At 37.0% G+C, this 27,738-nt stretch overlaps 1 protein-coding gene across 1 annotated transcript; it reads left to right on the forward strand.

Annotated features, from left to right (window-relative positions):
* Window positions 1-36: 36 nt before the first annotated feature.
* Window positions 37-27,734, forward strand: LOC117332497 (spermidine synthase-like). The gene is made up of 8 exons (XM_033891429.1): window positions 37-308; window positions 4,042-4,162; window positions 11,790-11,879; window positions 14,486-14,639; window positions 17,092-17,175; window positions 17,986-18,131; window positions 25,220-25,342; window positions 26,436-27,734. Exons 1-8 carry the CDS (start codon window positions 178-180, stop codon window positions 26,484-26,486), a joined length of 900 nt encoding a protein of 299 aa, XP_033747320.1. The 5' UTR covers window positions 37-177; the 3' UTR covers window positions 26,487-27,734.
* Window positions 27,735-27,738: the final 4 nt, after the last annotated feature.

The following is a 27,738-nucleotide window of genomic DNA, read 5'->3' on the forward strand; positions in this document are numbered from 1 at the left end:
TTTCAGGACTTATATATCAATATCATTTACTATCAAGCATTGTGTTGCGAAAACGTGTGTTGGAAAGGTGGTTACTTGACAATCCAGTTTTATAGGGATTATCGTTTACTGGGCGAAACAATTGTACACAACACAATTGTCTTCTTCTCGAGTGACGTTGCTAATTCTTTGTAAAAGATGGCATGCATTGAGGGAAAGTGGTTTCGAGAGGAGAATGATTTGTGGGCTGGCTATTCCCAATCTTATCAGATCGAAGAAGTTTTACACCACGCTAAATCCAAATATCAAGAAATCCTCGTATTCAAGAGGTAAAGATATCTGTCTCTATTATGTTTTGTTTGTGCAATAATTTTATTGCCAAAATCTGAACACTACAGTTGAGAAAGTTAAATCGTTATAAATCTGATTTAATATAAATTTAATTTTACATGTATAGCTATTATCACAGGCTACAAACCAGGTCGGAGAAAACCGCAAACTTGTGCATAATATGCAATCTGGCTTTTTTGTTTTTTTTTGTTTTTGTTTGTTTTGTTTTTAAGGTAAGTTTGATCAGGGACATATATAGATTAATTTTTTGCAATTTTTAGTTACAAAGTTATACCTTAAATGACATATAACAGACAAATATGCGTATTATACGCAAGTTAGTGGTTTTCTCCAACCTGCAAACTTGCTATTTACGTATTGTATCATTACCAGATAAATGTGGATTGGTAAGATGTGAATTTAACTGAAGGCCTAGTACATACATACATGTAGCCCGAGTTTCCTCTGGCCCTGACACCATGTCTGGTGTAGGTGTCGGTGCCAGAGGAAACTCGGGCTAACATACATGTAGCTGTGCCTGTGGTTACTACTCGCATAGTGATAAATCATCTGACAAACACGTGGAAATGTGTTTTTTATTATGAGATTGTTTAGGAATGAGTATACATGTTACATTTAATTTTCTATAGGTTCATTTGCTGTTATATAGAACGTAGTAAGATCCTCCATCCATAGGATGCTATTATAGCTAAAAATATATAGTTCAATGGCCATCAACCATCTCTGTTATACACAAGTTCTGCTTGGTTGAACCCAAAGTAATGCATGGGTCCTCGAGCTCCCAATAACATACAAAGGAGGTGGGTCAGAAAGTCTCATAAAATTTTAAAATTTTATACCTGAGTGGTGGTATCGTTCAAGTATGTACCTTTAGATCAGCTGATACAGGTAATACTGAGGTATCATAAAACAGCTATGTCATAATTACTGGCACTTCCCTTTTTACATTTATACACATATACTATACATAGGATCTACATATACTATACATAGGATCTACATATACTATACATAGGATCTACACTTGAATTTTATTCTATTTTCTTGTGGAAACTGGCATGGATGAATTAATGCTCCTTAAGTTGTTTTTTTTTATAATTCATTTTTTATTTTGAAATCATGGTGTATAATTAATATAATACATATATACATGTATAATCACATACACATAACAGAGAGAGAGTATTACATTAAAGGTCATATTTTTACAATTGCATTCTCATTCACTCACAGATTACATATATGTATATTCCTACATATACACACATATATCCTCACATACATTTTAAAACTTATTCATTGTATCAATATTTATATTCATTTATTGTTTCATTTACACCCATGCATACATATATATACTTGTACTAGTATATCCACTCTCACACTGAAACATAACATATTTAAGAGAAGGGAAGAAGGAGGAAAGAAAGAAAAAAAAGGTGATAGAAACAAGGAGAATATACTTGCGGTTAATTTGAATACATGTACATAAGTAAATTATTTATTTCTGTAGAGAGATAGAAATCAAAAGTGTTTCCTTTAGGGTAGAGATGTGGGAAGTAATATTGATAATGACATATTAGCTTTAGTTACAAAAGGAATGTAATAGTGTGTTTGTAATCTGTCAGGAATTACTTTTGGCTATTAAATATCAAGACAATTTATAAAGTCTATAAAGGATTTATTAAGACACCTCGTTCTGTAAATGTATTGTTTGATGATAAGAATTACTATATTATCAACTGTTGCATTAATACTATTGTTTGTGAATCCAAAAAGAAAAGAATGTTTGTTTATTGCAAAAGGAATATAGAGTGCATCTACTAGTGATTCAAAATTTTGTAATAGATTTTGCACTTCCTGGCATTCCCACATCAAGTGAATAATTGTTACAGAAAGTGCACATAGGGCTATTTACTATGCCATATTTAAACAAATTAGAGTTGGTGGTAAGAATATAATGAGATATGCGATATTGAAGCCATTGAAGTTTAGTATTTTTTTTTTAACTTTACGTTGAATATTGTATATTTTTACTCCATTCCTCTTCATCAAATAAGAGCTGTTCATTCCATTTTGATTTGCCAGTAGCAACAGTGTCTGTTTTATTGAAAATATTATAAAAGAGTTTTGAATCACTGATACCTGAGAGAAAACACTGTATATTAGGAGGTAGTAAAGGGCGAATAACTGGTGGGATATTTTGGGGTAGAGGACCGGATCTGGTAGACATTTCCGAACTGCAGATATTAATCCTGGGACCTGAAGAAAATTTGTATATCATTGATATCTATTTGAAAGTTCTTCAAATGAATAGAAAGTTATGTCCTCTGAACTCTTTAGAAGGTCTGCAATTGTATGTATTCCTGATTTAAGTTTTGATATTCTTCTTTGAGGTTCAAATGTTCAGCACCACTGTATAGTTGATGCTTTCTCTGAGGATTTAAATTTCACTACAAATTAAATACAGTGCGGAAATAAAAAGCAAGTAAATATTTTTACATAAAAAAAAACATATTTTTAAAAGTGATGTACTGTAGAATTTTTAAGGTGTGTATAAGGCGTGACTGTGAGAATTTCAAACCATGAACTAGGTCTGACTGGGCAGTGAACTAGATCTGACCGGGCAGTGAACTAGGTCTGACCGGGCAGTGAACTAGGTCTGACCGGACAGTGAACTAGGTCTTACCGGGCAGTGAACTAGGTCTGACTGAGACCAACCCAAAATATTAACCTCATGCAATCTGAAATCTATGTAGAATAATGATTGCAATATACAGGAAAGACAAACTGTTGAAACACATTTATTATGCTTACATACCATATTACATAGCCAGTAATTTAAAATTATGATAGAAAATGATCATTATTAGTTATGTCACGGCTGACAAACATGGGCTGACTGGAAATTATTTGTCATAAATAAATCATGAATTGCAAGACAAATCAATAGAAATAAAATACTCCCTTTTGCTTTTGGGATTAAAATCTCAACATAATTCTGGAATCATAAAAAAGAAAAACATTTTCAAAATTGATTTAAATGGTTAAATTATGTTAATGCTGGACCAAGCTGAAGGGAATTTATATGGACTGTGATCTTGATTTGTAGATCTAATGCAATCTTATTTGGTTTCCAGATAATTGACCATTTGTATTGGTAATGAAGACTTTTTGCCTTTGACAGTTCCCTTAGTATATGACTCATACAGAAAGCTATATAGATCGTCTTGTAAAATGAAATATTATCTTGGCTACAAATGGTTTATGGGTCACTACTGGTCAGGTTTATCTCTTGTAAGTCTATATAGCTAATTTTGTCTCCTGGTATACAATGTACATATTGTGATTTTTTACCTTAAATATTTTGTCTCCTAGCTGGTATACAATGTACATATTGTGATTTCTAACCTGATATTTTGTCTCCTGGATTTCTCACCTGAATGTTTTCACTGACAAAAATATTAAATGATCACCAGGCCACTGCAATGGTCAAACAACATTAACAGACATTTTCCCTGACCAGACGTGAAAAGGTCATGGATCAACTGTGAAAAAGTTACGACCTATATATATAATTTAAATAAAATTGCTAAAGCGGACAAAATGAAAACTCTTTTGTAAAAACGGTTATTCATTTTATCCTTAACACTGTATCATAAAGTATTAATTTTCTACAAGTCTAGTCATAAAATCTTATTTATTTTTCAGTAAATCGTTTGGAAATGTATTGGTACTAGATGGAATAGTTCAGTGCTCGGAGCGGGACGAATTTGCCTACCAAGAAATGATTGCACACCTTCCCCTAAACTGTCATCCTAACCCTAAAAAGGTAAAGGTCAACCCCAGTACACACAATCAGCTGGCCAGTAATCTGTCATATTAATTCTATAATAAGGTGAAGGTCAGTCCCAGTACCGCACTATCAGCTGATCAATTTGGCTCTATTAATATACTGAATACCTGGTAATTTTCGCCCCCGTTTAATTTTCGCCTTTTTCGCCTTTGATGATAGTTGATAATTCATGAATATTCATGAACATAATTTGAAAAAAATTATTCATGAAGTTTTAAGTTCATGAATTTCATGAAAATATTTATGAATAAATCAAGAATATTCATGAATTTTGTTCATGAATAATTCATGAACTATTCTTGAATGTTCATGAATTATTCATAATCATTAATATTTCACAGGGGACTGTAGTCGGATCCAAAACATACCCTCGTACTTTTCAAGTGTGTTTTGTTTCTATACACTCACAAGCAACACGTGTTATATATGTATGCATTATAAAATAATTCATGTGAAATAAAATCTAGGTCTAAATCTAGGCCTAGTAAATTTGCAATATCGCGTTGATTTAAATCGAGAATATGTGGGCTAAGATAGCGTACTAGGTTTAGTATATTTGATTTTTTTAAAAAAGCTATAAACACTAAGTCCCTTTAAATATCCAGTCTTTTTTTTTTAAATGATGCAGACAAAATAGCATCAAATTCTTGTCATTGTGAAGGCTGATTTTATGAGTTCACCGTCGCTTGTGGCTTCCATCGATGTACAAGAGAAAACACTGGTCAGTAATTAGTCACGCACCAAAAATAAACAGTGAACTTACAATTCATCGTGTTTGCTTAAAATCAACCATGCATACCTGATACTATTTGAATCAATATAGGCTAAAAGTATATCTGAACACAGGTAAACGTTGTATATTTAACACCTGATTACATTTCACACCTCAGCGGGGTATGTGACGGAAAGAAAATGGGTGAACTTGATAAGTCCCGAGTGTTCCGAGTGCAACTGTATCGGGAATTCCGAACGGAATTTTTCGGTTGTAAACGAGGAAAAGACATTTCTTAAAAATAGTTTAGGGCGAATTTAAAATGGGGAGAATATCTTTTGTGTTGCTCAAGGGCGAAAATAACCTGGGGCGAAAAATACCAGGTATACAGTAATTGACTTCTTCTTTGAAACCAAACAATGGATATTGCTCATATTTGCCTGGTAGCATCACAATGCGATGGGGATTCAAAATTGTACGAATGATGAGGCTGACCCCTTGGGGGCCTGAGGGGCGGGGCCAAAATTGGTCAATTTGGCTGAATTGATATAAACGACATCTTCTCTGAAACTAAACAGGGGATATCTACGTCTGACGAAGGCACCCACGATATAAACATTCTACTGAATGTCCACAGAAGTCACCCACGATATAAACATTCTACTGAATGTCCAACGAAGACACCACCTGTGCCAATGAAGGCACCTTCTCTCTGAACAGCTGTTGTGCATATCCTGGATTCTAAGTGCCATTAAACATGTTATATTTTTTATGGTTTGTACTAATGAATACTTTACAGACAGTTAAAAGCGCTTCCTGTGTTAATTAAAAACCAGACGAGTAGACATCTGGTATACTCAGTGTGGTGCATGGATTTTTTCTGCTGCATAAGTTTTAAAGGCCAAGTGAAATGAATGTGTGATTTTCTGTTTAAGAAACGATAGGAGGATGAGTAACTTTTAGATATATCAGTTTAATGTGATTTTATTGGTAATATTGGTAAATGTAAGGTAGGTCTGGGTAACTTATTCAGTTTAATAACATTTAACTGGTAATATTGGTAAATGTAAGGTAGGTCTGCGTAACTTATTTTAGGTAGATATCAGTTTAATAACATTATACTAGTAATATTGGTAAATGTAAGGTAGGTCTGCGTAACTTACTTTAGGTAGATATCAGTTTAATAACATTATACTAGTAATATTGGTAAATGTAAGGATCAGTAGGTCACTGTTGTCATTATATGATTAACTGTAACCTGTCATTTTAACACTGCCAAAGTACATCTACCTGTGTTGTCCTATATTTTTGTTCATAACCTGAAGTGGCCTGGCCACTTTCAAGAAAGATTTCTTCCTGACCTTAACTTTTTTCCAGACATGTTAGCAGAAAGAAATGTCATTTTTTTAGTCCAGGGTGAATTACACAATTGTGAGAAAGACATGAGATGTGTGGTAGACACATAGATATGAGATATTTGTTAGAGAGATAAGACAGACAGATGTGAGACTGGTGTGAGAGACAGATGTGAGACTGGTGTGTGACAGGTGAGAGACAAATGTTAGATAAGTGTGATACAATAATGTACTAGTGTTAGGGATAGGTGTAAGACACAGGTGTGAGGCTAATGTTAGATAAGTTTGATATTAGTGTTAGGGGTAGGTGTGATATTTGTGTGAGACTAGTGTGAGAGAGAAGTGTGAGATTAGTGTGACAGACAGGTGTAACAGTGGTGGGGACAGGTGTGAGAGAAGTGTGAGATTAGTGTGAGACAGGTGTGAGATTAGTGTGAGACAGGTGTGAGATTAGTGTGAGACAGGTGTGAGAGACAGGTGTGACATTGGTGTGAGACAGGTGTGAGATTAGTGTGAGAGACAGGTGTGACATTGGTGTGAGACAGGTGTGAGATTAGTGTGAGACAGGTGTGAGATTAGTGTGAGAGACAGGTGTGAGATTAGTGTGAGAGACAGGTGTGAGACTAGTGTGAGAGACAGGTGTGAGACTAGTGTGAGAGACAGGTGTGAGATTAGTGTGAGAGACAGGTGTGAGACAGGTGTTATATTGGTGTGAGAGACAGGTGCGAGACTAGTGTGAGAGACAGGTGTGAGATAAGTGTGAGAGACTGGTGTGAGATTAGTGTGAGAGACAGGTGTGAGATTAGTGTGAGAGACAGGTGTGAGATTAGTGTGAGAGACAGGTGTGAGATTAGTGTGACAGACAGGTGTGAGACTAGTGTGTGAGACAGGTGTGAGATAAGTGTGAGAGACAGGTGTGAGACAGGTGTGAGATTAGTGTGAAAGACAGGTGTGAGACTAGTGTGTGACAAGTGTGAGACAGGTGGGAGATTAGTGTGAGAGAGAAGTGTGACATTGGTGTGAGACAGGTGTGAGATTGGTGTGAGATTAGTGTGAGACTGGTGTGTGAGACAGGTGTGACATTGGTGTGAGACTAGTGTGTGAGACAGGTGGGAGATTAGTGTGAGAGAGAAGTGTGACATTGGTGTGAGACAGGTGTGAGACAGGTGTGAGAGACAGGTTTGAGACTAGTGTGAGAGACAGGTGTGACATTGGTGTGAGACAGGTGTGAGATTAGTGTGAGAGACAGGTGTGACATTGGTGTGAGACAGGTGTGAGATTAGTGAGAGACAGGTGTTACATTGGTGTGAGACAGGTGTTAGACTAGTGTGAGAGACAGGTGTGAGACTAGTGTGAGAGACAGGTGTGACATTGGTGTGAGACAGGTGTGACATTGGTGTGAGACAGGTGTGACATTGGTGTGAGAGACAGGGGTGAGATTAGTGTGACAGACAGGTGTGACATTGGTGTGAGACAGGTGTGACATTGGTGTGAGAGACAGGTGTGACATTGGTGTGAGAGACAGGGGTGAGACTAGTGTGAGAGACAGGTGTGAGACTAGTGTGAGAGACAGGTGTGACATTGGTGTGAGACAGGTGTGAGACTATTTTGAGAGACAGGTGTGAGACAAGTTTCAGATAGACATCAGACAGAGAAGAATAAGATGTGAAACATGGGTGAGAATAGGGAGAAAATTGCGGGACAGATGTGAGGCAAATCTGAGTGTGACTGACAGGTTTGAGACCGACTATGCAAACAGCTGAGAAAAAGGCATTGAAAATGGCACTTGTGAGAAACAGGAACTGTAGACAAGTAAAATGTGGGGGAAAATGTATGTACATTCATTTAAACAATTCATTAAAGAGTCCAAAAAGTAATTCTCCTTTTCAAATTGTTCGGTATCTAGGGTCTGTGGTCTGACATCCCTCTGTTGTCTGTCTGTACGGAAACAATCCTTGTTATCGCTCTTTCTTGAAAATTACCTGGAAATTGAAATTCCTCAAACTTCATGTGTAGGTTCCCCTTGGTCACTAGTTGTGCTAATTAAATTCAGAGTTTTGATCAGAAAAACAAAATGTCCAACAGGCAGCCATATTGGATTTTGAGAATTGAGGTTTGTTATCTCTATATCTTGAAAAATTGGAAGGATATTTCTCATAAGTGACGAGTATATATTAAGTATCCCTTGGTCCATTAAATTGTTATACCAATTTAATTTAGGTTTTTGATCAGAAAAATGAAATATCCAACAGGTTGGTTTATGAGAATTGAGATTTGTTATTGCTTTATTCTTAAAAAGAACTGAAGGAATATTTCTCAAACATCACCTGTAGGTTCCACTTGTCCTTGTTATCAGATTGTTCAGAGGAAAAGAAAAAAGGAGAGATGATCAGTCTGACATAGAACCAATAAAGATCTGTCTTATATTACATAGAACCAATAAAGACCAGTCTGACATAGAACCAATAAAGATCTGTCTTATATTACATAGAACCAATAAAGACCAGTCTGACATAGAACCAATAAAGATCTGTCTTATATTACATAGAACCAATAAAGATCAGTCTTATATTACATAGAACAAATAAAGATCAGTCTTATATTACATAGAACCAATAAAGATCAGTCTTACATAGAACCAATAAAGATCAGTCTTATATTACATAGAACCAATAAAGATCAGTCTTATATATTACATAGAACCAATAAAGATCAGTGTTACATAGAACCAATAAAGATCAGTCTGACATAGAGCCAATAATGATCAGTCTGACATAGAACCAATAAAGATCTGTCTTACATAGAACCAATAAAGATCTGTCTTACATAGAACCAATAAAGATCTGTCTTATATTACATAGAACCAATAAAGATCAGTCTGACATAGAACCAATAAAGATCAGTCTTATATTACATAGAACCAATAAAGATCTGCCTTACATAGAACCAATAAAGATCTGTCTTATATTACATAGAACCAATAAAGATCTGCCTTACATAGAACCAATAAAGATCTGTCTGACATAGAACCAATAAAGATCAGTCTTATATTACATAGAACAAATAAAGATCAGTCTTATATTACATAGAACCAATAAAGATCAGTGTTACATAGAACCAATAAAGATCTGTCTGACATAGAACCAATAAAGATCTGTCTTACATAGAACCAATAAAGATCTGTCTTATATTACATAGAACCAATAAAGATCAGTCTGACATAGAACCAATAAAGATCAGTCTTATATTACATAGAACCAATAAAGATCAGTCTGACATAGAACCAATAAAGATCTGTCTTATATTACATAGAACCAATAAAGATCAGTCTTACATAGGACCAATAAAGATCAGTCTTATATTACATAGAACCAATAAAGATCAGTCTGACATAGAACCAATAAAGATCAGTGTTACATAGGACCAATAAAGATCATTCAATGGTGGGAGCTTTAATTCCATCCCTGTTAATAGGTGATGGAATGGTGAACTCATGCATTTTAAAATATAAATACTCATTTTTTTTTGCTCCTTTCCCTCTGTCGCTCAGGACTGTAATGACCCTTACATACACCGGTACAGTACATCTAGCTGTATAAATGGGTACTCATGCAGGTATTCTGAGTTTTTAGCCGTCCGTCCGTCCGTCCGTCCGTAAACAATTCTTGTTATCGCTAATCCTCAGAAAGTACTGAAAGGATCTTTCTCAAATTTCATATGTGGGTTCCCCTTGGTGCCTAGTTATGCATATTGCATTTTGAGACCAATCGGAAAACAACATGGCCGACAGGCAGCCATCTTGGATTTTGATAATTGCAGTTTGTTATCGCTATTTCTGAGAAAGTACTGAAGGGATCTTTCTCAAATTTCATATGTAGGCTCCCCTTGGTGCCTAGTTATGCATATTGCATTTTGAGACCAATCGGAAAACAACATGGCCGACAGGCAGCCATCTTGGATTTTGACAATTGAAGGTTGTTATCGCTATTTCTGAGAAAGTATAGAAGGGATCTTTCTCAAATTTCATATGTAGGCTCCCCTTGGTGCCTAGTTATGCATATTGCATTTTGAGACCAATCGGGAAACAACATGGTCGACAGGCAGCCATCTTGGATTTTGACAATTGAAGTTTGTTATCGCTATTTCTGAGAAAGTACTGAAGGGATCTTTCTCAAATTTCATATTTAGGCTCCCCTTGGTGCCTAGTTATGCATATTGCATTTTGAGACCAATCGGAAAACAACATGGCCGACAGGCAGCCAGTTTGTTATCGCTATTTCTGAGAAAGTACTGAAGGGATCTTTCTCAAATTTCATATGTAGATTCCCCTTGGTGCCTAGTTATGCATATTGCATTTTGAGACCAATCAAAAAACAACATAGCCGACAGGCAGCCATCTTAGATTTTGACAATTGAAGTTTGTTATCGCTATTTCTAAGAAAGTACTGAAGGGATCTTTCTCAAATTTCATATGTAGGCTCCCCTTGGTGCCTAGTTATGCATATTGCATTTTGAGACCAATCGGAAAACAACATGGCCGACAGGCAGCCATCTTGGATTTTGACAATTGAAGGTTGTTATCGCTATTTCTGAGAAAGTATAGAAGAGATCTTTCTCAAATTTCATATGTATGTTTCCCTTGGTGCCTAGTTATGCATATTGCATTTTGAGACCTATCGGAAAACAACATGGCCGAAAGGCAACCATCTTAGATTTTGACAATTGAAGTTTGTTATCGCTATTTCTCAGAAAGTAATGAAGGGATCTTTCTCAAATTTTCATATTTAGGTTCCCCTCGGTGCCTAGTTATGCATATTGCATTTTGAGACTAATCGGAAAACAGCATGGCCGATAGGCAGCCATCTTGGATTTTGACAATTGAAACTTATTATCGCTATTTCTAAGAAAGTGCTGAAGGGATCTTTCTCAAACATTTTTGTAAGTTCCCCTTGGTCTGTAGTTCTGCATATTGCATCTTGGGACCAATAGGAAAACAACATGGTCGATAGGCAGCCATCTTGGATTTTGACAATTGAAAATTGTTATCGATATTTATCGGAAATTGCTGAAGGGATCTTTCTGAAATTTCATTTGTAGGTTGCCCTCAGTGCCTAGTTATGCATATTGGATTTTGAGACCAGTCAGAAAACAACCTGCCCAACAGGCAGCCATCTTGTATTTTGACAATTGAAGTTTGTTATCGCTATTTTACAGAAGGTACTGAAGGGATCTTTCTCAAATTTCATATGTAGGTTCCCCTTGGTCCCTGGTGTTGCATTTTGGGACCAATCCGAAAACAACAGACAGCCATCATCGCTAAATCTTAAATTTTATATATGGGTTCCCCTTGTTTGAAAAGTACTAGAGGGCTGTTTCTGAATTTACACAGATTAGTAAGACTTAGAGGAAGGGAAAAGTAGAGAAAAGATCAATCTGACATGGAACCTATAAAGATCATTCAATGGTGGGCGCCAAGATCCCTCTGGGATCTCTTGTTATTACATTGTATGTTTTTTACCTGTTTTCTCTATTACAGGTGTTGGTAGTCGGAGGTGGTGACGGCGGTGTTGTTCGTGAGGTCCTTAAACACGATGTCCAAAGTGTGGTTCTCTGTGAGATCGATGAGGTACAACTTCTACACTTCTAAGATGGGTGGTCAGGTGATGGACATGGTGACTAGGGCTAAGATGGGTGGTCAGGTGGTGGACAAGGTGACTAGGGCTAAGATGGGTGGTCAGGTGGTGGACAAGGTGACTAGGGCTAAGATGGGTGGTCAGGTGGTGGACAAGGTGACTAGGGTTTGAGTACCAGATTAAAGGTTTATGGTCAGATCACCAAGCTACGACCATGTCGTTTTCTCTCGGTTCTTCGCCAAATAACATAAGACCAGAGATTTTCTTGGACAGGCTACCAGCCCCTAAATTGTTAGCCCACCATCATCAGATGGTGGGCTATTCAAATCGCCCTGCGTCCGTGGTCCGTGGTCCGTGGTCCGTGGTCCGTCCGTCCGTCCGTCCCTCCGTCCGTCCGTAAACAATTCTTGTTATCGCTAATCCTCAGAAAGTACTGAAGGGATCTTTCTCAAATTTCATATGTAGGCTCCCCTTGGTGCCTAGTTATGCATATTGCATTTTGAGACCAATCGGAAAACAACATGGCCGACAGGCAGCCGTCTTGGATTTTGACAATTGCAGTTTGTTATCGCTATTTCTGAGAAAGTACTGAAGGGATCTTTCTCAAATTTCATATGTAGGCTCCCCTTGGTGCCTAGTTATGCATATTGCATTTTGAGACCAATCGGAAAACAACATGGCCGACAGGCAGCCATCTTGGATTTTGACAATTGAAGTTTGTTATCGCTATTTCTGAGAAAGTACTGAAGGGATCTTTCTCAAATTTCATATGTAGGCTCCCATTGGTGCCTAGTTATGCATATTGCATTTTGAGACCAATCGGAAAACAACATGGCCGATAGGCAGCCATCTTGGATTTTGACAATTGAAATTTCTTATCGCTATTTCTGAGAAAGTACTGAAGGGATCTTTCTCAAATTTCATATGTAGATTCCCCTTGGTGCCTAGTTATGCATATTGCATTTTGAGACCAATCGGAAAACAACATGGCCGACAGGCAGCCATCTTGGATTTTGACAATTGAAGTTTGTTTTCGCTATTTCTGAGAAAGTACTGAAGGGATCTTTCTCAAATTTCATATGTATGTTTCCCTTGGTGCCTAGTTATGCATATTGGATTTTGAGACCTATCGGAAAACAACATGGCCGACAGGCAGCCATCTTGGATTTTGACAATTGAAGTTTGTTATCGCTATTTCTGAGAAAGTACTGAAGGGATCTTTCTCAAATTTCATATGTAGGTTTCCCTTGGTGCCTAGTTATGCATATTGCATTTTGAGACCTATCGGAAAACAACATGGCCGACAGGCAGCCATCTTGGATTTTGACAATTGAAGTTTGTTATCGCTATTTCTCAGAAAGTACTGAAGGGATCTTTCTCAAATTTTCGTATTTAGGTCCAATTGAAGTTTGTTATCGCTATTTTACAGAAGGTACTGAAGGGATCTTTCTCAAATTTCATATGTAGGTTCCCCTTGGTCCCTGGTGTTGCATTTTGGGACCAATCCGAAAACAACAGACAGCCATTATCGCTAAATCTTAAATTTTATATATAGGTTCCCCTTGTTTGAAAAGTACTAGAGGGCTGTTTCTGAATTTACACAGATTAGTAAGACTTAGAGGAAGGGAAAAGTAGAGAAAAGATCAATCTGACATGGAACCTATAAAGATCATTCAATGGTGGGCGCCAAGATCCCTCTGGGATCTCTTGTTAAATTTAAGAATTGCTGTGGTAAATGTTGATACTAGATTATATATATAATTATCTTTGTGCTTGAAGAGGCCCTGTCTCAAAGGTGTAAAGATTATAAATGAAATTAAACTTTGCAAAAACTTTTGACCTTTGGCTGTAGTTCGTGGGATGTGCTGCCTAGCACTAGGCAGACATATACAGATGTGTGATTACAGACATTTGGCTGTAGTTGATGATGGGACGTAGCTAGCAGTAGGCAGAGTCATATAGGTGGTAAAACTAAGTAATAGAAAATGCAGACATTAAAACAAAAGTATTGATTCATATACAGACCCTTGAAAATGTACAAGGGTAATTAGACTAGGTCATTTGGAATAGTAAACATATACAAATCTAGGTCCTATCTCAGCACATAAAATCAGTCCAATCTAGGTCCAATCTTGTGACACAAAATCAGTCCAATCTAGGTCCAATCTTGTGACACAAAATCAGTCAAATCTAGGTCCAATCTTGTGACACAAAATCAGTCAAATCTAGGTCCAATCTTGTGACACAAAATCAGTCAAATCTAGGTCCAATCTTGTGACACAAAATCAGTCAAATCTAGGTCCAATCTTGTGACACAAAATCAGTCAAATCTAGGTCCAATCTTGTGACACAAAATCAGTCAAATCTAGGTCCAATCTTGTGACACAAAATCAGTCAAATCTAGGTCCAATCTTGTGACACAAAATCAGTCAAATCTAGGTCCAATCTTGTGACACAAAATCAGTCAAATCTAAGTCCAATCTTGTGACACAAAATCAGGCAAATCTAAGTCCAATCTCAGGACACAAAATCAGAACTAGGGAGGTAATCGGTAATGTCTTGAAACAAATGTGAAATGAAAGTTAACTTTTTGTTACAGCAAGTTGTAGAAGTAAGTAAGAAGTACCTGCCGGAGATGTCTAAATGCTTTGGAGACCCAAGACTGAAAGTGTTTATTGGAGACGGTGTACAATTCATGAAACAGAACAAGGGAGAGTTTGACGTGATCATCACTGATGCTCCAGACCCTATAGGTAAATATATAAAACCGTCGTTTGATGTGATCACTGATGCTCCAGACCCTATAGGTAAATATATAAAACCGTCGTTTGATGTGATCACTGATGCTCCAGACCCTATAGGTAAATATATAAAACCGTCGTTTGATGTGATCACTGATGCTCCAGACCCTATAGGTAAATATATAAAACCGTCGTTTGATGTGATCACTGATGCTCCAGACCCTATAGGTAAATATATAAAACCGTCGATTGATGTGATCACTGATGCTCCAGACCCTATAGGTAAATATATAAAACCGTCGTTTGATGTGATCACTGATGCTCCAGACCCTATAGGTAAATATATAAAACCGTCGTTTGATGTGATCACTGATGCTCCAGACCCTATAGGTAAATATATAAAACCGTCGTTTGATGTGATCATCTCTGATACTACAGAGCCTAGTATATATATAAAGTTAAGTATATACAACTGTCTAGGTCCAATGCTTCAAATCCTGTATTTGTAAAGATGAAGATTAAATTCTTACTATTATGAAGCAAAGCATGACATGATGAAGCAAAGTTGTTCAGAATTAAGGAAGGATTCTACTGACCAAAGATCAACATCATTGGTCAGAGGTCAAGGTCAAATTTTGTAGCTTTTCGTTAATGAATATTTTGTTATGATACTATGAAGCAATGTTTGTTATCCTCCGCTTCCACCGAAATGTGGGATATTGATTTGCTTTTGTCCGTCCGTCTGTCTGTCCATCCATTGGCCAAACTTTGTTTCCGTGCAATACATTAACAGCAACAAATATCATATTTTCTTGAAAACTTGATAACAATATTAAATGCCTAAATAGCTCGGCCAAATTCCAAACCACTTTTCGGGGACATTATTTGGCTGAGTTATGGCCCCTTGAATAACGGAAAATGTTTTTTTTTTATGTTTCTTTGCAATAACTGCAACAAATACTATCAGATTACCCGCTCATGAAAAGGGGGAAAGTAGGGATATGAATTCTACTAATTATAGCCTGTTAGAATTCAACAAGGAGTCAACTAACCAAAGGTCAAGGTCTCAGGATCAAAGTTCAAGGTCAAATTTTGTAGCTTTTCACTAAGTTAACATTTTGTAATGTCACTATGAAGCAAAAATGGTTTTATATTAATAAGGACTCAACTGACCAAAGGTCCAAGTCAAAGGTCAAGATTAAATTTGTATCTTTCAACTGATTAATATTTTGTTATGATCATTGATGCTTTGAAGAAAAGTTGGATAGAAATAAAGGAGTTAAATGTCTGGAGGTCAAAGTTGAAGGGTCAAAGGTTTAGATCAAATTCATGAAGATTTTGTCATGGCATGAGGAAGCAATTACACAAGGAATCAACTGACCAAAGGTAAAGACAATGGAGTCGGAGATCTAGTCAGAGGGTATATAATGTCAATCTCTGTAGCTTTTCAAGAAAACAAGAGTCACTTACATTGTAGTAAAAGTCCAAATGTCATGCTTCAACTTTACTATATATATAAGTAGATGTCTTTTTGATGATTATGGGGGATATATTGCCACAGTACGGATCCCTTGCTGACCTGTCAGTGTTCTGGATAACATATTGTTTTGATCAGTTCACGATGGGAGGGAGTTAGTATTGTCAGTGTTCAGAGTTTTGATCAGTTCATGGTGGGAGGGAGTTAGTATCGTCAGTGTTAAGAGTTTTGATCAGTTCACGGTGGGAGGGTGTTAGTATTGTCAGTGTTCAGAGTTTTGATCAGTTCACGGTGGGAGGGAGTTAGTTTGGTCAGTGTTCAGAGTTTTGATCAGTTCACGGTGGGAGGGAGTTAGTATCGTCAGTGTTAAGAGTTTCGATCAGTTCACGGTGGGAGGGAGTTGGTATCGTCAGTGTTAAGAGTTTTGATCAGTTCACGGTAGGAGGGTGTTAGTATTGTCAGTGTTCAGAGTTTTGATCAGTTCACGGTGGGAGGGAGTTAGTATCGTCAGTGTTAAGAGTTTTGATCAGTTCACGGTGGGAGGGAGTTAGTATTGTCAGTGTTAAGAGTTTCGATCAGTTCACGGTGGGAGGGAGTTAGTATTGTCAGTGTTAAGAGTTTTGATCAGTTCACGGTGGGAGGGAGTTAGTATCGTCAGTGTTAAGAGTTTTGATCAGTTCACGGTGGGAGGGAGTTAGTATTGTCAGTGTTCAGAGTTTTGATCAGTTCACGGTGGGAGGGAGTTAGTATCGTCAGTGTTAAGAGTTTCGATCAGTTCACGGTGGGAGGGAGTTAGTATTGTCAGTGTTAAGAGTTTCGATCAGTTCACGGTGGGAGGGAGTTAGTATTGTCAGTGTTAAGAGTTTTGATCAGTTCACGGTGGGAGGGAGTTAGTATTGTCAGTGTTCAGAGTTTTGATCAGTTCACGGTGGGAGGGGGTTAATATCGTCAGTGTTACCTTTTTAACATAATTTTTTTCTTTCACAGGTGTGGCTAAAGGCCTGTTTGAAACAGATTACTACAATAGTATGAAAATTGCTCTGGCCCCAGGAGGCATAGTCTGCTCACAAGGTGAGGCCCTGTACTGCACATACCATACAATTACCAGGAAATATTTCAAAATTCAGGTTACTGTTAAGAGTCATGGGCCTCTTGTTTCATACTTCACAGTTCAAAGGTTATTATTTTTAATGTCCAAATATCTTACTGGTGCCTCCTCCAGTAGTAGTACTATACTGAACTGTAGTCGATCTGTGTACATCTCTAATGACATTAGAATTAACAAAGGTTGAAGGTTTTTCTCTTGAATTAATAAAGATTGAAGACTTTTCTCTAGGATGAATAAAGATTGAAGACTTTTCTCTAGAATAAATAAAGATTGAAGATTTTTCTCTAGAATTAATAAAGATTGAAGACTTTTCTTTAGAATTAATAAAGATTGAAGACTTTTCTCTAGGATTAATAAAGATTGAAGACTAATTTTCTCTAGAATTAATAAAGATTGAAGACTTTTCTCTAGGATTAATAAAGATTGAAGATTAATTTTCTCTAGAGTTAATAAAGATTGAAGATTTTTCTTTAGAATTAATAAAGATTGAAGATTAATTTTCTCTAGAAGTAATAAAGATTGAAGATTTTTCTTTAGAATTAATAAAGATTGAAGACTTTTCTCTAGAAGTAATAAAGATTGAAGACTTTTCTCTAGAATTAATAAAGATTGAAGACTTTTCTCTAGAATTAATAAAGATTGAAGACTTTTCTCTAGAATTAAATATACATGTACATGTATATCATGTAAGTCTTCTGAAAAAAACAACAATTTAGAATTCCTAAGAAAATAGAAAAAGATTGATTATAAAAATGATTTTTGGTTTTCTTCAGGTGAGAGCTTCTACTTTGACTTGGAGTTTATCCAGCAGTTTGTGACGATGGCACGCATAGCTTTTCCTCGCGTAGGGTTTGCCTACACTGTCATGCCAAGTTATACAGGAGGCCATATTGGATTTGTCATGTGTAGTACGAGCCCGGTACATATCAGCATATTAAACTAGTACATTTGTAGTTAAATGATGCATGTTGATGTTGAATATATCTGTTTTAAGTATTGATACCTTACTATAACAGAATAAATCTCTCCTTTGTGATGTAGGCAATCAATACATGACCACACATAAAACCTTTCTGATGTAGATAATATTATTATAATGGACTTGTTTTGATAAATATGATAATTTATGGAGTAAACATGACCAGTATTGACCAAGGCCAAAACTGTTTTCTAACATTTCACTGTCCATGCCACAGAAAGCTAAATATGGGATCCCATGCCATTTAAATTGCATTTTATTCAACAATAGTCATCAAAGCTTTGCAAAACAGCATCATTCACAGAACACCCATATAAGTCACATGATGTCACAGAACACCAACATAAGTCATGTGACGTCACAGAACACCCACACAAGTCATGTGACGTCACAAAACACCCACACAAGTCACATAACGTCACAGAACACCAACATAAGTCATATGACATCACAGAACACCCACACAAATCATGTGACGTCACAGAACACCCACTCAAGTCACATGATGTCACAGAACACCCACTCAAGTCACATGATGTCACAGAACACCCACAAGTCACATGATGTCACAGAACACCCATATAAGTCACATGATCTCACAGAACACCAACACAAGTCACATGATCTCACAGAACACCCACACAAGTCACATGATGTCACAGAACACCCAGACTAATCACATGACATCACAGAACACCCACACTAGTCACATGATGTCACAGAACACCCACAAGTCACATGATGTCACAGAACACCCATATAAGTCACATGATGTCACAGAAAGCTAAATATGGGATCCCATGCCATTTAAATTGCATTTTATTCAACAATAGTCATCAAAGCTTTGCAAAACAGCATCATTCACAGAACACCCATATAAGTCACATGATGTTACAGAACACAAACTCAAGTCACATGACATCACAGAACACCCACTCAAGTCACATGATGTCACAGAACACCCACACTAGTCACATGACGTCACAGAACACCAACACAAGTCACATGACATCACAGAACACCCACACTAGTCACATGACATCACAGAACACCCACACAAGCCACATGATGTCACAGAACACCCACACAAGTCACATGATGTCACAGAACACCCATATAGCCCCTGTGAAACGATTATGAATAATTCATGAACATTCATGAATAGTTCATGAATTATTCATGAATATTCTTGATTTATTCATGAATATTTTCATGAAATTCATGAACTTAAAACTTCATGAACATTTTTTTCAAATTATGTTCATGAATATTCATGAATTATGTAAGAAAGTTTTTCATTCATGAAATCATCATAGTTCATGAATGTTTATGAACTTTTTCATTCATGACAATTCATGATTAATTCATGAATATTCATGAACTTAAAACTATGATGAATACTCATGAATTTTTCATTCATGAAAATTCATGATTAGTTCATGAATATTCATGAACTTAAAACTTCATGAACATTTTTTTCAAATTATGTTCATGAATATTCATGAATTATGTAAGAAAGTTTTTTATCATGAAATCATCATAGTTCATGAATGTTCATGAACTTTTTCATTCATGACAATTAATGATTAGTTCATGAATATTCATGAACTTAAAACTTCATGAACATTTTTTTCAAATTATGTTCATGAATATTCATGAATTATGTAAGAAAGTTTTTTATCATGAAATCATCATAGTTCATGAATGTTTATGAACTTTTTCATTCATGACAATAAATGATTAGTTCATGAATATTCATGAACTTAAAACTATGATGAATACTCATGAACTTTTTCATTCATGACAATTCATGATTAGTTCATGAATATTCATGAACTTAAAACTATGATGAATACTCATGAATTTTAATTTCATGAAAATTCATGATTAGTTCATGAATATTCATGAACTTAAAACTTCACGAACATTTTTTTCAAATTTTGTTCATGAATATTCATGAATTATGTAAGAAAGTTTTTCATTCATGAAATCATCATAGTTCATGAATGTTCATGAACTTTTTCATTCATGACAATTCATGATTAGTTCATGAATATTCATGAACTTAAAACTATGATGAATACTCATGAACTTTTTCATTCATGACAATTCATGATTAGTTCATGAATATTCATGAACTTAAAACTATGATGAATGTTCATGAATGAAATATTTCATGAACATTCATTAATACTGAAATCAAGATTTTCATCCATAAAATCATCATATTTCTTGAATATTCATGAACTATTCTATTTATGATAATTCGTGATTAATTCATGAGTTATGAACTTATTTAGAAAATGAATTTGCATGCATTTTACCGCTTAATTTCATCAAAGTTTGTCATGAACTGTATCACTATGCATGTTTGACAATATCCTTGTAGTCCTTCCATTAAAAATTGCATTCAAATGGATCCACCACTTGTTTCAAAATTCATAACTGCTTGAAATGAGTATATTTACACAATCATTTGGATGGAAAATCCTTTTAATATTCTTCAGATAAGAGTGATTTATTTTCATTATTGCATTAATTCTCATTGCACATATGATGTGTGTTTGAACAATTAAGTTAAATGGGCAATGCAATTTAAGAAATGCAAAGCTATTTGAATATTATGTGTACTATGTAAATTTGGGTCACATGCATGGTGATTGATTTTAAGTTAATTCTTACCTATAAACAGGTTGACATATTTCCAGAGTTGAATATTTCATTTCCTGGTAGTGTTGTATTGATCATGAAGCAGGTATGAAAGATAAATACTTGCCTTCATTTGTAAAATAACATGTTATTCATCTCTGTGAGAAAATCCTCATGGCTGCCATGTATTGGAACTCTCCTGCTAGAAATTTTTGGGCGGGAAAATTTGGCGGGAAATTTGAAGTTTTCTTATTGTTTCCTTATTCTTCTTTAAGCCAACATCAAAATTGTAATATAGACATGGAATTAAATTTAAAACTTTAGATATTAAGTTTGTTATTCAATTTAAAATGTAAGGTATTTTTTTATTCAAGAAAATGTTCAATTTTAAAGTCAAATTCTCATTCATGAAAATTCTTCAAAATTCATTACTATTTTAATCATTTTGATGAATGTCACAGAATGATTCATGAACATTCATGAACTCATGAATATCATCTCGCAGGGGTAGTCACATGACATCACAGAACACCCACTCAAGTCACATGATGTCACAGAACACCCACACAAGTCATATGATGTCACAGAACACTAGCTCATGTTACATGATGTTACAGAACACAAACTCAAGTCACATGACATCATAAGAACACCCACACAAGTCACATGATCTCACTGAACACCCACACTAGTCACATTACCTCACAGAACACCCACACAAGTCACATGACATCACAGAACACCCACACAAGCCACATGATGTCACAGAACACCCACACTAGTCACATGACGTCACGGAACACCTACACAAGTCACATGACATCTTAGAACACCCAGACTAATCACATAACGTCACAGAACACCCACACAAGTCACATGACATCACAGAACACCCACACAAGTCACATGATGTCACAGAACACCCACACTAGTCACATGATGTCACAGAACACCCACACAAGTCACATGATGTCACAGAACACCCACACAAGTCACATGATGTCACAGAACACCCACAAGTCACATAACGTCACAGAACACCCACACAAATCACATAACGTCACAGAACACCAACATAAGTCATATGACATCACAGAACACCCACACAAATCATGTGACGTCAGAGAACACCCACTCAAGTCACATGATGTCACAGAACACCCACTCAAGTCACATGATGTCACAGAACACCCACAAGTCACATGATGTCACAGAACACCCATATAAGTCACATGATCTCACAGAACACCAACACAAGTCACATGATCTCACAGAACACCCACACAAGTCACATGATGTCACAGAACACCCAGACTAATCACATGACATCACAGAACACCCACACTAGTCACATGATGTCACAGAACACCCACAAGTCACATGATGTCACAGAACACCCATATAAGTCACATGATGTTACAGAACACAAACTCAAGTCACATGACATCACAGAACACCCACTCAAGTCACATGATGTCACAGAACACCCACAAGTCACATGATGTCACAGAACACCCATATAAGTCACATGATGTCACAGAACACCAACACAAGTCACATGATCTCACAGAACACCCACACAAGTCACATGATCTCACAGAACACCAACACAAGTCGCATGATGTCACAGAACACCCACTCAAGTCACATGACATCACAGAACACCCACACTAGTCACATGATGTCACAGAACACCCACTCAAGTCACATGATGTCACAGAACACCCAGACTAATCACATGACATCACAGAACACAAACTCAAGTCACATGACATCACAGAACACCCACTCAAGTCATATGACATCACAGAACACCCACACTAGTCACATGACGTCACAGAACACCAACACAAGTCACATGACATCACAGAACACCCACACTAGTCACATGACATCACAGAACACCCACACAAGCCACATGATGTCACAGAACACCCACACAAGTCACATGACGTCACAGAACACCCACTCAAGTCACATGATGTCACAGAACACCCACACAAGTCATATGATGTCACAGAACACTAGCTCATGTTACATGATGTTACAGAACACAAACTCAAGTCACATGACATCATAAGAACACCCACACAAGTCACATGATCTCACTGAACACCCACACAAGTCACATTACCTCACAGAACACCCACACAAGTCACATGATGTCACAGAACACCCACACAAGCCACATGATGTCACAGAACACCCACACTAGTCACATGATGTCACAGAACACCCACACTAGTCACATGATGACACAGAACACCCACACAAGTCACATGATGTCACAGGACACCCATATAAGTCACATGATGTCACAGAACACCCACACAAGTCACATGATGTCACAGAACACCCATATAAGTCACATGATGTCACAGAACACCCACACAAGTCACATGATGTCACAGAACACCCACAAGTCACATAACGTCACAGAACACCCACACAAGTCACATAACGTCACAGAACATCCACAAGTCACATAACGTCACAGAACACCCACACAAGTCACATAACGTCACAGAACACCCACACAAGTCACATAACGTCACAGAACACCCACAAGTCACATAACGTCACAGAACACCCACACAAGTCACATAACGTCAAAGAACACCCACAAGTCACATAACGTCACAGAACATCCACACAAATCACATAGCTTCACAGAACACCAACATAAGTCATATGACATCACAGAATACCGACATAAGTCATGTGACGTCACAGAACACCCACACAAGTCATGTGACGTCACAAATCACCCACAAGTCACATAACGTCACAGAACACCCACACAAGTCACATGACATCACAGAATACCGACATAAGTCATGTGACTTCACAGAACACCCACACTAGTCATGTGACGTCACAAAACACCCACTCTAGTCACATGACATCACAGAACACTAGCTCATGTTACATGACATCACAGAACACCCACACTAGTCACATGACGTCACAGAACACCAACACAAGTCATATGACATCACAGAACACCCACATAAGCCACATGATGTCACAGAACACCCACACAAGTCACATGATGTCACAGAACACCCATATAAGTCACATGACATCACAGAACCCCCACTCAAGTCACATGATGTCACAGAACACCCACACAAGTCATATGATGTCACAGAACACCCACACAAGTCATATGATGTCACAGAACACTAGCTCATGTTACATGATGTTACAGAACACAAACTCAAGTCACATGACATCATAAGAACACCCACACAAGTCACATGATCTCACTGAACACCCACACAAGTCACATGACCTCACAGAACACCCACACAAGTCACATGACATCACAGAACACCCACACAAGCCACATGATGTCACAGAACACCCACACTAGTCACATGATGTCACAGAACACCCACACAAGTCCCATGATGTCACAGAACACCCACACAAGTCACATGATGTCACAGGACACCCATATAAGTCACATGATGTCACAGAACACCCACACAAGTCACATGATGTCACAGAACACCCATATAAGTCACATGATGTCACAGAACACCCACACAAGTCACATGATGTCACAGAACACCCACAAGTCACATAACGTCACAGAACACCCACACAAGTCACATAACTTCACAGAACACCAACATAAGTCATATGACATCACAGAATACCGACATAAGTCATGTGACTTCACAGAACACCCACACAAGTCATGTGACGTCACAAAACACCCACTCTAGTCACATGACATCACAGAACACTAGCTCATGTTACATGACATCACAGAACACCCACACTAGTCACATGACGTCACAGAACACCAACACAAGTCATATGACATCACAGAACACCCACACAAGTCACATGACGTCACAGAACACCCACACAAGTCACATTATGTCACAGAATACCAACTCAAGTCACATGATGGCACAGAACACCCACACAAGTCGCATGAGGTCACAGAACACCCACACTAGTCACATGACGTCACAGAACACTCACACAAGTCACATGACCTCACAGAACATCAACACAAATTACATAACATCATAAGAACACCCACACAAATTACATGATTTCATTGAACACCCACACAAGTCACATGACCTCACTGAACATCCACACAAGTCACATGACCTCACTGAACATCCCACACAAATTCACATGACCTCACTGAACATCCACACAAGTCACACGACCTCACTGAAGAATTACACAAGAGTGCAATACAAGTTAATCACAGTGGCAGAGTGCAATTTGATGTAAAATGGAATAACATGTGATCAAATATAGACATACGTAATTGAAAATGAAATAGTAGAATTTTCCACCCATTTATTATGAAGAGACAACTGTTGATCTGTATTATTTATCATTTGTAGGATGTGGTTTTTGAGGAGCCAGTCAGGCATTATACAGATGAAGAGATTAGTCAAATGGGTCTCCTCTACTACAACACAGCCATACACCGTGCAGCATTTGTTTTACCACAATTTGTTAAAAAGGTATAATGCAACTTATGCTTGATTTGTTGCAATATAGGTAATTATTTATATATATGAACAAATACTTATGTCAGAAAACTATAATAAAAAGATCATGTGTTTAACTTCCTGTAGTATCTCACACAATACAGGGGAGGTAATTATAATGCCGTAGCTGTGTCCTGTAGTGTAACAGACAATACAGGGGAGGTAATTATAATGTACTGTGTCCTGTAGTGTCTCGCACAATACAGGGGAGGTAATTATAATGCCGTACCTGTGTCCTGTAGTGTAACAGACAATACAGGGGAGGTAATTATAATGTACTATGTCCTGTAGTGTCTCACACAATACAGGGGAGGTAATTATAATGTCGTACTGTGTCCTGTAGTGGAACAGACAATACAGGGGAGGTAATTATAATGTTGTACTGTGTCCTGTAGTGTAACAGACAATACAGGGGAGGTAATTATAATGTCGTACTGTGTCCTGTCGTATCACAGGCAATACAGGGGAGGTAATTATAATGTCGTACTGTGTCCTGTAGCGTCTTGAGCAATACAGGGGAGGTAATTATAATGTCGTAATGTGTCTTGTAGTGTAACAGACAATACAGGGGAGGTAATTATAATGTCGTACTGTGTCTTGTAGTGTAACAGACAATACAGGGGAGGTAATTATAATGTCCTACTGTGTCCTGTAGTGTAACAGACAATACAGGGGAGGTAATTATAATGTCGTACTGTGTCTTGTAGTGTAACAGACAATTCAGGGGAGGTAATTATAATGTCCTACTGTGTCCTGTAGTGTAACTGACAATACAGGGGAGGTAATTATAATGTCGTACTGTGTCTTGTAGTGTAACAGACAATTCAGGGGAGGTAATTATAATGTCCTACTGTGTCCTGTAGTGTAACTGACAATACAGGGGAGGTAATTATAATGTCGCACCTGTGTCCTGTAGTATCACAGGCAATACAGGGGAGGTAATTATAATGTCCTACTGTGTCCTGTAGTGTAACAGACAATTCAGGGGAGGTAATTATAATGTTGTACTGTGTTCTCCATGAAAGTATGTATGTAAGGTTTACATGAGGTATTTGATCTGTTTCAGGCACTGGAGCCAGCACCAGGTACAGCCAACGGTCAGACTACAGACACATGAAACCTGGATAAAGTGCTCATTACTTGTCGTTTTTTTTCATCATTAATCACATTGATATATTCTGATTATTTTATCTAAGACTATATTATGATAATCAGATCATGTTAATTATTGCTACCCTTTTCCTCACAGTCAATTTGTTTTATATACTTACTTTAATGATGAGATTTCAATTAAAATTTTTTGGAGATTGTTAAATAACTTGAAGATGTAGATTCTCTATAAGGAGTGAGAAGGCCTATTTACCAACTGGATCCTAAATTGTGTTTATTAACAATACTAGTATACAAGGGCTATCTCTGTTGATCAATCTACACTTGTAATGTCTATGAGTCCCACAATGTTAGCTATTCCCTCAAATACAGGACTCACATGAACCACTAGTAAACCTAGTATCTATTAATTACATATCCTGCATAAGTGTCTAGCTCCTCTATAAGGTCCGAATTTTTTACCATTTAAATCATTCATTGAATTCTTTTAACTTTGTTACTTGATTGACTTGTGTTCAAACTTTAATTGTACTTTCATTGTTAATTTAATTACAATAAGTTCAAATGATAATTATTAGACTTTGTTCTTTGATATTCTAATGTTCAAATTTTCAGCTCACATGTGTGAGCTTATGGTGTGGCATGGTGTGGCGTCTGTCATCTGTCCAGTGTTAACTTTTCACTTTTAACATTGACTTCTCAATAACCAAGAGGCCCACAGACTTGTTGTATGAAGCATGCTGGGGTGAAGGGCTACATGTACAAATGTACCAAGTTTGTTCAAATGGATGACTCTTACCTACATTCAAGATCACAGAGGTGAAATAGACTTAAACAAATTCTTATCAATAAATAAGAGGCCTAGAGACCTGATACTGGGTCTGTTTAAGCAGGCTGGAGTGAAGTGCTATCAAGTTTGTTAGAATGAATGACCTTGACCTATATCAAGGGCACATATGTCAAATAGACTTAAATCTTCGAACCACTTCTTTTATAAATTAAGAGACCCAGTAACTGAGCTGAAGGGCAAAAATTAAAGTTTTTTTTAAAATTAATGCACTTGTGTCTTCATTTGAGGTCAAAGTGGTCAAATGTGTTGAAATATTTGAATGAATTTCTCAATAACAAAGAGACACTGAAACCTGATATAAGGCCAGTAGTATATATATTTATTGCATTTTTGCCATTGAAATATAGAAAATTATCAAACTAATAAAACTTATATTTTCACTGCAGCGATGAGCAGAGAAAATATGAGA

Source organism: Pecten maximus, chromosome 8 (genome assembly GCF_902652985.1).
Source record: "Pecten maximus chromosome 8, xPecMax1.1, whole genome shotgun sequence".
Lineage (NCBI taxonomy): Eukaryota > Metazoa > Mollusca > Bivalvia > Pectinida > Pectinidae > Pecten > Pecten maximus.